Raw genomic sequence first — 12633 nt, 5'->3', positions numbered from 1 at the left:
GAGACAGTTTTATAAAAAGGGATGTGGTGCAAAGATCGCTTTGAGCAGAAATTATCCCCCACAGTTTTACCCATTTAAGATTCCAAGCAATCAAGAGCCACCCGTGTATTCCCAAAGGAGGAAAATTGTGATCTATGGATGAATGCCTCTTCCAAGGATTTGATAATGTCATTGACCTACATAACAATCAATCTGCAGACCTCAGCATTAACCACAGACGAGCAGTATAGATTTGTTTCTGTGCAGTGACAAAAGAAGATAGGACAGTGTGATTCTCACAGAGGACTTTATTCCAAAACTGCAGTAATTCAATACTACAGACAAGGACTCTCACAACTTCACTCCATCTCACACAAGAACAGAACAGGGAAGAAATACAAAAAAGGAATTGGTCACCAATTTAAATCTTTTCGTTTGTTTCTGTGGGACCTTTCCTCAGGCATCTGGTTGTAGTTGCCTGTTATTAAGGAAACGGGCAGTCATAGATAACACAATCCTCTATTGCGTATGTATGACTCTGGTATGAGGAGGAGAATGTGGGTGATGTGGCATAGTGCAGTGACGAGTGATCGGCTGGTTGGTTTACTCCTTGGTAGACATGTGGGCCATCAGGTCGCAGACACGGTTGCTGTACCCAAACTCGTTGTCGTACCTGATTAAGAAGCAAGAAAAATTTAAAATAGGAGTCAACATGCATCACTGAAAACAGATATTTCAATATGAAAGTAATCCATGCTGAAGGCGTACCATGTGACCAGCTTGACAAAGTGGTCATTGAGGGCAATGCCAGCACCAGCATCAAAGATGGAGGAGCGGGCGTCACCGTTGAAGTCTGTGGAGACGACCTGCAGGAGAGCGAAGAGAGCAAATGCCACGTTAACAAGAATACGGATCGAAAAACAGTTTAAAGATCAGTTATAAGAAAGAAACTATACACGTACCTGGTGCTCTGTGTATCCCAGAATGCCCTTCATGGGTCCATCAGCTGCGGCCTTCACAACCTTCTTAATGTCTTCGTATTTGGCCTGTTAAATTCACATAAACACTATTAAAAAAGGACAACCTGATGTTCCAAAATTCTTGTAGTCTACAAATTTCATGAAAAGCTAAAAATCCACGATCAATCTCAATACTTTGACTTCCTATCTGTAACCCTTGGACCTATGGGTTTCTACTGAAAATGTACATGAATACATGTAAGCAAGACACAAAACAGGTCAACATTTACATGACACAGCAGACTTAGAAGATAGGGAATACATGCAAGATATAGATTTGGTGCAAAAATTTTATTGGGGATTATTTTCAGCCATGGATTAAGACGCATTTTGTGTGCCATTTAGCGGTTATGACATTGGCTACGCAACATTGAATCAGAATAAACTACAGTGCCTTATTACCATGAACATATTTACTGTAGTCCACACAGGAAATACTTATTAGGATAAAGTAATAATTGCTGGTTTTGGTTTTTTGATTGAATTTTAATTTGTGAATAGTAAAATGAACAAATACCCAACTTAAGTAAAAATACATTTTAGTTTGTTAAATGTCATTAATGTTAATTAGTTTGTAGTCACTCACGGGTTTCTCCAGACGGACTGTCAGGTCAACCACGGACACGTTGGGGGTGGGGACACGGAAGGCCATGCCAGTCAGCTTGCTGTGAAATACAGAGTAGGTAAGGTCACAAGGGAAATTCACTGGTTTTAGTCCAAGTCACATTCATACAATAACATAGTATATTGCAATAAACCTATTGGCACTGACCCGTTGAGCTCAGGGATGACTTTGCCGACAGCTTTAGCAGCACCAGTAGAGGCAGGAATGATGTTCTGGCTGGCACCACGGCCGTCCCTCCACAGCTTGCCAGAGGGTCCGTCCACAGTCTTCTGGGTGGCAGTGATGGCATGAACTGTGCTCTGATGGACAAAGACACAGAGAGGAGGACGATTAAATAGGACTAAAGCCCCCCTCCCCCCCATGTTTGGGTTTTGGGCCGTTTGTAATCTGGTTGAGGGGCTGCTGAGCATCTCTCTGCCAGATTGTTCCCACGAGTGTTTAAATCCTCACCATCAGGCCCTCAATGATGACGAAGTTGTCGTTGATGACCTTGGCCAAGGGGGCCAGGCAGTTGGTTGTGCAGGAAGCGTTGCTATGGAGAGGCAAAGAACAGCATCAGTTAACTGAGGATTTAAAAAAAAAAAGAAAAAAAAGTACCAGCTTAAAACATTCTAGCACAACAAAGTTCAACCTACATCTTTTACACATCAGAAGCAGGTGTACAATGAGTGAAACACTAAATACACATTTTCAAAAACTCCATTTCAAACCACTTAAATATACAAAAAACAAAGAAATCTGGTTCTTACCTAACAACCTGGAGGGACTTGTCATACTTCTCGTGGTTGACGCCCATGACGAACATGGGAGCGTCAGCGCTGGGTGCAGAGATGATGACTCTCTTGGCACCACCCTTCAAGTGAGCCTGCAATGTGTTTTGAAATAGTATTTAATCCATGTCCTTTTTTGTCATTTGCACGTCACATGTCATAATTATTTTTATTCAAGAGTTTGAGGATTTAGATACGTACAGAAGCCTTCTCAATGGTCGTGAACACACCAGTGGACTCAACCACGTACTGGGCTCCAGCATCCCCCCATTTGATGTTAGCGGGGTCCCTCCTGAAGAAAAGACACAAAAGTTGGAGCCACAATACATGCTTACTCCGTTCTCTTTTGCCAATGTCTGAAATTATAGTTAAACTGAAATGCTTTCTACATTTAACGCCTAGTTAGCGAACTCACTCGTGGAAAACGGTGATTTTGTGACCATCGATGACCAGCTTGTCTCCCTCAACCTTGACCTCACCATGGAAGCGGCCGTGGGTGGAGTCATACTTGAACATGTAGACCTAAAAGAAAACATGTGAAGAGGACAGAGACAGTTTTCACCAAATTATGGATATCTGACAAAAGCAAAAGAGAGGATTTGAAATTAAATCTGATTTAAAAGACTACAAAAGCCTTCATTACATATTTAAATTTATCCAGTGTGCGTAGACGCAAGATCACTTAATGCACTCTCCTCATCTGGAAATTACATGAACATTTAAATTCATCAGAGTCTTAGGTGATTCTCATCTTCCACATAACTTCCCAAGTGTGTAAAAGAACTGAAAACGCCACCAACCATCACCTAAAGTTTAACTAAATTTACAAGCATGTGGCAGATGGCTAGTGTTGATTTCAAACAATCTTCATCACTTACCATGTACTCCAGGTCGATGAAAGGGTCATTGATGGCCACAATCTCCACCTTTTTGGAGGTGAAACCAGCACGGGTCACCAGACGCCCGATGCGGCCAAATCTGAAAAGTGAACAGGGTTGTTTCATAATCTGGCCTCTAGATGGGGGTGTGACACCATGCAACTCTGACCAAAGTCACTGGGTGATCCTTATGTTCCATAATTAGTGAAATGAAGCTCCATGTCTGAAAATCAGTCATGAATATGTAAAACTGGGGTTTTGACATTCACTTAAACCAAAGCATGGCCTACTTTCCATTACAGTTTTTTTTCCTTTGTGTGGGATACATAAAGTCCCCAGGAAACCTGAAAGCACAGCTGAAGAAAGGGCAGGGTTCAGGAGGAGGGACAGAGGGAGGTGTGTGTTGCACTGCTCTCACACTCTCCTCTCTGGAGGGCTAAAGTTGAAATGGAGCTTGAATGTGGTAATCCTGGTGACGGCAATGCAGTGTTTGATCAGCAGTTGAGTTACTTTTTAACTGCAGGTCCAAAATCCTCGCACGGATACAGTCCGTGCTCAGACACTGGGGGAGGAGGACAAGGGGCGTAGAGATAATAACAGATAGGGAGGGAAGACTTTAACGTCACAATAAGCACGTTCAATAACATTTAAGTTGTGCAGGTCCTCTTCTACTTGCTATAGACAGCAGAAAAACAATCCCCTGTTGAATGTACCTAATGTTGAAACCATTGCCCACATTGTTATCTGCTGAGGGACCAAAGTTCAGAGTTCAAGAATAACATGAGAACAGCTAAGTGACTGTACACAGTTTGGTGCATGGCCATTGTTAATTAATGGCAGAGGGGCTGCAGTTTGGGCACATTTAAGCCTTCAGTGAAACAGAAAACCGGTTTTATAGAGTTTCTCTATAGGCTACTAAACTGATATAATTCTGTTGATTCTTTTGAAGTATGTTTTTAGTAGCCTGTCAATTAACTACTTACTTTTATTTCTAAAATAATTCATTTCACTCATATCCTAAGGGACAGTCTTAACATAATCTTCCTTGTTCTGTAATGTGGTTTAAATTCTCTTTTAGATACAGATGTACGTTTTTGTTTTTTTAGTTCTAACGTACAGTGTCCGTGATCATCTGCATAGCTTTCTATCCCTCATTTTTATTTAATGACATTAAAGCTAGAGTTTTTAGTAGAGGTCTTTGTATGAGCCTTTGGACATGCTTTGGTTCAGCCTACTTTGACAGTTTATCAGAGTATATGTAGGGGAAAAAAAGTGTGTATATAATTTAAATGTCTCTTAATAATTGTATTTTTAAAAGCAAACAAAAATAAAGCTTTAGGAAGCACAGATAATGCTTTTTGAAAAGTTAACAGAGGCAGCTGTTACAGTAAATCACTGCTAATGCCCGCTGTGTGCACAGATGAGAGGGGTGTGGCATTGTGAGTTAGTTAAGAGTTCGTTTGGTTGATTCGGTTAGGCGAGTGAATGACAATGAGCCCTTACCCATTGATTCCAACTTTCACCATTTTGACTGGGTTGTCTTAATCCTCTGGAAGGAGAAATGAGAGGGAGAGAGAGTAGTTTTGAATAATGCATTCTGTTGCATACTGATAAACCGACATTTTATATGCCATATATTAACTTTCACTTGATAAAGGGACAGTTTCTAAGATTGTGCGTCGAGATTTGCAAAGAGTTTAAAATGAACAAGCAAAAGTATTCCACTAATGGACTGTGACCACAGGCCAAGTGAATCTGAAGGTTTAGAAACTAGTCAATATGTGCACTATAAAGCAATTTTACATCCTCATAAGCAACCATAATTACATTTAAAAAGGAGTACAAAGCAAAGGGAATTTGTATAAACGTTATGACCACATGTACTTTCAAATTAGGTTCAATCAAGCCCATGCAGTTTGTCCCCAGGTGACCTAAATCAAGCCATGCCGCCCGTTGCTGAGGCCCTGACCCTCGAGCTGTCTGAAATCATGTAGTTGTTGAAGGTATTTACCGTAAGTGAGAAGCCTCAGTCTGTCTTGCGACTCCGGTTGTGAGTGGGGAAGAACGAAGTTGAGCTGTGTGGTTTTATGATTGACCAGAGGTTAAAGCCACGCCCCCTCGATTGTCACTGCTCCTCGCCCCGCCCCCTCAAAATGTCAAGGTCGTCAGCCTGCACAGAGACATGCAAGCTGGCCTCTGCAACTTCACTTCATGCAAGTTAAAAATCCTAGAAGAATTTCTGCTGCTAATTGTAGGCCTAAAGCTCTGAAATTTTATTATTTCATCAGAAGTTACAGCACAATGATGCCTTTCTTGTTTCCACCTCCCTCGTCTAGATATAGATATTAAAGTCCTCAGATAGTGGGCTGAAAAAAGAGAGGGGTCCCTCACTGACCTTCTCAGTAAATACAGACACATAAGGGATCAAATCTCTGTCTTCATGACTGTGACATTTAATGTCCAAAGACCATGACCCTTCACTTTCAGACTCTCTGTAGCTGCTCTTCCTCTCCATCTCCTCAGCAGCAGTCAAAATTTGAGTCTTGGTTACACAACATGAACGCATGATCATTACGCATGTGCAGAGGAGTCAAGAACTTACAGAATATGAATGCTAAAAAAAAGCATTTAATTGACAGACAGTTTTCTTCATCTGAGTTAAAGTGCTACACTTGGGGTGCCTGGGTAGCTCACCTGGTAGAGCAGGCGCCCATCAGGGGCGATTCTAGGATCAGACCTTTAGGGGCGCTCAGCCCCTAATGAGAATGTGACACGGATACAGTGCCTTGTTAGTGTTACACCCCCCCACTTCCTGCTAAATCAGTCATTTAATTATCTGATCATCTCTGAGCTAGCTACTGAACAACAACGTCAGCTAACGTTTTTTGACACTTGGAACTAAACCTGACACTTTTTAAGTCACAGTAATAACGACCAATTTGACACAATGTTCTAACATTCAGCAATTTTAGTTGCTTACATTTCAATTTGGGTTCTAATGTGCGCCATTACCAACTTCTTCTCTGGGGACTATACCAACATTAAACTTCACAACCGCACTCCTGCTCTCCCTCTGACAGATTAGATAGAGACTCAGCCAAAGGCAGGAGGCTGGCACAACCACCTCCGATTGGCCAAAACCACGTTTCTGTTAATGGTAATTTTTTTTCCTCTGTCACTAACAGACAAGTTCACAAACTCTCACTTAAGCTCTAAAATTGATTAAAAAGAAAAGAAAAAAAGGGGGGGCTCAGAGGGGCTGAGATGAAATTTAGGAGGGGGGCTTGAGCCCATGGCGCCAATATATAGAGGTTTACTCCTCGATGCAACATCCGCGGCTTCGACTCCGACCTGTGGCCCTTTGCTGCATGGCATTCCCCCTCTCTCTCCCCTTTCAAGTATTCAGCTGTTTCTATAAATAAAGGCCTAAAAATGCCCAAAAAAGTGTTGCATTTGAAGTCTTGGCAATATGTTCGTTCTGCTGTCACATTAAAAGTCTTTACTTGTATTCATTGTACACAGCATATGACAGGACCCGGACATGTCAGAGTATATTTTGACTCATTTGTATGGCAACAGAGTTGGCATTTGAAAGAATCCACTTAACGATGTTAAATATTCAGAATAATGTGAATGTCCATTTAAACCCAAAGGATTTAAGTAGAGTCCTGGTGGAAATACCCCCCTGGCTGCATGCCAAGGCCTCACCAGCGGGCAGACCTGACACTGAAATGAAACCTTACCCACAGCATGGCATCTTGTCACCACAGCAGACCATGAACATGCAACACATTACATATCTAACTGCACCATTCAGTTACATATTTTTTCAGCCTCAGCAGATCATATGGTCCTATTATAACGTTCAGAAGGTTAGCAGTGTAGCTCTGCACCACAACTGGACAGTGCTGGTGTGTTTTATGGCAACGGTCCAATGGACCAGGCATAGCTGAACTACCACAACCCCGAGTGCATGCCAGTCTTGGCCTCTGCTTTCCAGTTTAAGGTCAAAGAGGGGAAGTAAAGGTCAGGCTAAGATTAGACACAGGCTGGCTGGTCCATTTTATACTCTCAGTACTGTAAATGCTGCCTCATACATATCACATGTTCTTTCTAAATTACAATGGCTAAAATCTACTCTCAGGTGAGCGGCCATGCAATAAAAGGTCTGGGGGAATTATTATTTTAGTCCAGTGGAAGATTCACTGTACGCCTCAAATTTACAGCAGCATTTATGTAAATTAGTGTTATTTCTCAAAATATAAGTGACACTCTAGTTTACTTGATCACAAAGTGTAGTAACAACGACAAGTATGGATTGCAGTTTAGCGATCACAAGTATGTCTGCATAAAAAAGGGGCCTGTAACCAGATTGAAACAACTTGTGTCCTGTACAGAAGTCCAGTGCAAAGTCCAGAGGGCAGCTCTGTGTGGTGAGTAACAAATAAACACATGATGGAATGAGGCTGCCATCTAGTGTTACAGTGGAAATCTACATTTATTTAAAGTCAAAATTCAACTCAAATACCAGAATAAATAACTAAAAGACTGACTACCGGTGGAAGAATAAGGACTCAGATCCTTTACTTCAGTAAAAGTACTAACACCACACTGTGAAAATAATCCACTAGAAGTAATAGTCATGCATTAAAGTGTTATCAGCAAAATGTACTTTAAAGGTGCCCTGCCACACGTATTTCATTACTTTGTGGTAATGTCTGAAGCTCTTCGACGGACTCTAAAAAATTTTGTGAAAGAAAATGCCTTGGTTACCTTGTTTCAAGGCATTCTAGCGTGGTATAGAAAGCCTACAGGAAGACTCAGCTTGATTTCTGCCAGTTCTCATTAATATTCAGTAAGCTAAGCTGTTTGAATCTATCTATCTATCTATCTATCTATCTATCTATCATATTTTTTTGAGATATGCTGTCCTGTGAGAACCACGTACAGTATCTCTAAAAATTCAATTTTTCATTGTTTTAGCTTTGTGACACTGCTTTACGGAGGTTTTAAAATAGTTTATTTAGCTTAGGAAGTAGAATTTCCTCAACACAAAGGAACACTTTTTCCTTCAGTTTATCACAAACATTAAAAATCATCTGGAGCGACATGGTTTTCACTGGACATGAAAGTGATTAAAAACTAATCTGAAGGGTAATTTAAATTGTCAGACAAATGTAGTGGAGTAGAAGTACAAAGTTGCATGATATGAACATTCTCAAATAAAGTCCAAGTACCTTGAATTTATTCTTAAGTACAGTACTTGAGTAAATGTACTTAGTTACATTCAACCTCTGCAGACTACAAACTATGCAGGATATCATGTAAGATTAATTATTTCGCTCCTTCTTGACCTAGGAAACAGCAGTTGCCAAAAACTCACCCTAAAGGTCCATTTGAGATGCTATTCTGGAGCTTTCAGTCACATAACATGATCTTCTTCTGCAGATATAGTCTGCTCAGTTGTCATGGAATTGTGGATTCAGTTTTTTTCTGAGAATGAAGAAAAAAATGGCCCAACGATTATTGATTAAAATAATGTGATATGATCAAAAGCTCCAGGACAGCTGGCTACTAAATGGACCTGGAGGTGAAGATTGTTTTGAGAGCCAGTCTTGGTTTAGACCTTTCTTCAACATGGACTTTGTGCATTGCCTCCATGTTTAAGGGAATTCATGTATTGTTCTCAAACTGGGCACATTGCTGGTACAAGAGCTCCAAATGTGCAATTGCATCACGTTCATGACATTTCTCTGTAAAAGGATTAAAGATTTTTGCCCCAGGAACTTGGCTGTAATGCCAGAGTAAAACCCATTTCGGAAGCAGCACAGGATCTTACACACATTTGTTTTTAAGATTGGCCACCCATTCTTCAGAATGATGTGGGAAGAAATGTAATTTCTAACAGCCATCGGAAGATGTGAAAAAACATCAAGAGTTTAAAAAAAAAAAAAAAACATCTGTCAGGAGAATTTGAAGCTGCACTTTGAAGGACAAATTGAAATGACTGGTATCTACGGGGAGTAACCAAATGGGGATTTACTGTAGGGGTGGGAAATTGAATATCTGTAAGCAAAACACCAGAACACCGCTAATGTCAAATCCATTTATTCATGCAAATCATAAGTAAACAAAAATAATAATCAGCAGAAATCAAAGGTGCCATCTTTATTTAATATTTACGTCCATCACACCTGTTTTACACACAATCCCCATCCACAGATTAACAATTGTCTAATCACATTCACTGTACGAAGACAAATGCAAGAAATACATTACGTGCCAATTTACTTAAAAAACAAGCCCAAAAATCAAAGATGATCATTTGATGTAAATATAGCTCACATATTCTAATATTCAGTTTAATACTTACACATGGAATAAACTACAGCTGCTCTGTTAAAACAGCCAAAATAGCGTGAGGCATCTGATCTACACTGGATGAAACCACATTAGCAATGCTGCACGTTTACACCATACTACATGTAGTCTACACGCATGTAAACATCCTTCAGTGCACGTGAACGCCCTTGCATGTGTGTGTTTTTCCTTATCATACTCTAAGAAGGATGTCATTAGTCTTTATTTTTCTCTCCACTAACAGCCCAGTCCACTCATGGACCCGATCCGATCCAATTTCAGCCCAAAGCATCCTCGGTTCCATCCCCTCCGGGACCGGTCCGGCTCCGCTCGCTTCTGATTGGCCAGAGCCCCCTTCAGCAGGCGCAGCCAGGGGGTCTCAGCCTGGGTTTGTGCGTCAGCCCATTTGGGGTTCTCGGCCGCTTTGACCCCAGGGGAGAAGTTGGACTGCTCCTCTGGTTGGCTGTTCAACAGGTTCTCCAGGTCGTCGAGGGTCAAAAGCTCGTTGTAGCGTTCCAGAAACTGCTCCATAAACTACAGAAAGGAAAAAGAGATTCAATTTAATAGTCAGGGAGTGTACGAGGGGGAATAATTCAATCAGTGATACATTTCATTATTCTCCTCTTTCCTGCTTTCCCTCCCCTCCTCATGGACTATTCTCTCATATCCTTCATGCACTCTGAATTTTCCTCAATCCACTCTTTTCCTTTCTATCCTACGCCTCCCTCCCTCCCTCCCCATGTACCTCCACAACATCAGGAGAAGGGTGCAGAGAGCGAGCCTCCGTGATCTCCAGAGGTGTCAGGAGGAGCAGAGTGGCACAAAGCAGCACAGGACGCAGCATGGCAGCGGACAAGAATAACTGGAGCAGGGCTGAAAATACAGTGGCTGCAAAGACAAAATAAAGAACTGAATGAATTAACTAAAAACATATACATACGATTTATCTAAAATAGTTTAGAAAAATCTTTGATAGAAAATGATGAAAGTGGTCTTTGCAGACCCCTTTAACAAATCTAAATCGGTGATTCAAAAATCATTAATTTTTTATTTGTATATAGATAAACATTGTGATAAACCGATAAGTAATGCAACAGAAGTAACGATAAATGTACTTAGGGCGTCAAGCTGGAGCAAATTTGCAGCCCCCGTCCCTGCTTAGGCTTTGAAATGTAGATAATAAGCCAAACAAATGAATAGATAAAACATTCAGAAAATATTATATAGTTTCCTACATTTTTAAGAGGAATATTTTTATGATACATTAAATAGTTCTCAAATTAAGCATATAAGGTTTCAAAGAATACTAGTTAGATGGTATCCCTTAAAAATGTAGAGGATTTCATTATTTTTATGTCAGAATAATTTATAAGACTTAAAATGAGACTTCAACACATTTTCTAAGATGATTTTTTGATTCTTACTTTCTCATTATACTTGAGGTTGCTTTAAAGCGTGGAAATGTATTTTCTACTAAATGTATCAGACTTTAATAGATAACTAAAATAAAGAGTATGAAAAAAATATAACATTTCAACAACTCAACCATTTAAAAAAATAAATGAAAAATGTGAGCATGCTCACCTGTTTGGTTTCTCTCGGAGCTCTAGGTGTGTTCTTCAGCTCTCACAGACTCTTGTCCATCTCCCTGGCTCTCCGTCTCGGGGCTACCTCTCACTTGTTGGCACCTGCAGGGAGCATCACTAGCTCACTCCACTGACTCCTCCTACTCCTCGCTCGCTGATGGAATTGAAAGGATGATTTTTCTTCTGCTTGCGTCTGTCCTCTTGGCAGAAGCAGAGTGTTGGGGCATCAGCTGGGATGCTGCAGAGGTTTTGTAGAGCCAGAGACAACCCCCGCCCCCCACCACCACCTCCTCCTCTCCTTTTTTCTTTGGAGTGATGTCATAGCCTTGGAGAGAGTGATTGTTATTGCCAAGGTGACTTGTGTGTACTGTGTGCACTCTGCAAGCCAAACTGTGCTGCACAAAGCAAGGTCAGAGGGCAACAGTCAACTAATGCCTTATCAGTGAGACCCGAGTTATGAAATAGCAGGAATGATTCACGTCTTTTATGTCACCACATAATCATACATTTCCTGTGTTCTAACAATGCTCCTCATGCATATCAGCCTCCCTCTCTTCCTTTTGTCTCCGGTGCCTTTCCCAGCATGCACTGACCTCCCTTCTCCGTTGGGTAAGTTACAGTCTGTCAGTGCCATCTGCTCCCTGTACCCCCTGCCACCAAATTACAACACTGGCAGGAGCTGCATGATCCAACACACCGACCTCAAAGTTCAGCAGCCTCTGATTATTTCAAGTAAATGAACCCCCAGCAGTTACAAATGTACGTTAGGCACTTGACAAGCAATTGTGCATATTTTCTCTTAATTTAAGCAGCTTCTGTGAGCAAAGTGTGTGAGGTTTTCAAACATGAAATCAGAATTGTAAAGCACTAAATAAAGTTATAAACATGGCAAATGTACTCATGTTTTTGCGTTCAGCACCTACTGAATACATTTCACTCAAATTTGTCCTCGAGAGCGCTGCCGCAATCAATGTTAACCTGTTGTTGGCAAGTGTCTTTACATAACTTATCAATCACATATACAGAAATGCACCCCTCTCATCTTTTCGGAGAGGACAATGTGTGGGAGAGGGAGTAGGCGAAAAGGAGAGAGATTAGGGGGGGTTGAACTACTGTACATGCGATGTCAGTGAAGAGAGGAGCACTGTTAGAGGAAAAGTAGGCAAAGAAGAGTAGGAGGTGGTGGGAGGGAGAAAAGCACCAGGCAGAGAGCGGAGGGAGATCTACAAAAGAGATTGATTACAGGAGAACAGAGGCGGCCAACAAGGCAACAGCAAATGTGTCAGACAGAGGAAAAAAAAAAAGAAAAAACATTGTAAATAAACAACATGCATTTAACACTGGTTAAAAAAAAGAAAAAAATATTAGTGTTGCGCATCTGACAAAGACTGAAATCTGATATGAAAGAACATGGTG

General features: G+C 41.0%; 2 protein-coding genes across 2 annotated transcripts; both read right to left on the bottom strand.

Moving 5' to 3' along the window:
• Window positions 1-269: 269 nt before the first annotated feature.
• Window positions 270-5379, bottom strand: gapdh (glyceraldehyde-3-phosphate dehydrogenase). The gene is made up of 12 exons (XM_039805259.1): window positions 5283-5379; window positions 4775-4820; window positions 3272-3371; window positions 2809-2915; window positions 2595-2685; window positions 2373-2488; window positions 2074-2155; window positions 1771-1922; window positions 1585-1663; window positions 942-1025; window positions 748-845; window positions 270-652 (listed from the first exon to the last, which is right to left on the bottom strand). The coding sequence occupies exons 2-12, from the start codon at window positions 4795-4797 to the stop codon at window positions 583-585; spliced, it is 1002 nt and encodes a 333-aa protein (XP_039661193.1). The 5' UTR covers window positions 4798-4820; window positions 5283-5379; the 3' UTR covers window positions 270-582.
• Window positions 5380-9363: 3984 nt separating this feature from the next.
• wu:fj39g12 (uncharacterized protein LOC563937 homolog) lies at window positions 9364-11457 on the bottom strand. Its single transcript, XM_039805257.1, has 3 exons — window positions 11216-11457; window positions 10377-10519; window positions 9364-10165 (listed from the first exon to the last, which is right to left on the bottom strand). The coding sequence occupies exons 2-3, from the start codon at window positions 10473-10475 to the stop codon at window positions 9869-9871; spliced, it is 396 nt and encodes a 131-aa protein (XP_039661191.1). The 5' UTR covers window positions 10476-10519; window positions 11216-11457; the 3' UTR covers window positions 9364-9868.
• Between the last annotated feature and the right edge of the window lie 1176 nt (window positions 11458-12633).

The sequence above is a fragment of the Perca fluviatilis genome, chromosome 7, assembly GCF_010015445.1.
Source record: "Perca fluviatilis chromosome 7, GENO_Pfluv_1.0, whole genome shotgun sequence".
Lineage (NCBI taxonomy): Eukaryota > Metazoa > Chordata > Actinopteri > Perciformes > Percidae > Perca > Perca fluviatilis.
This window is presented reverse-complemented; position numbering and strand designations above follow the sequence as displayed.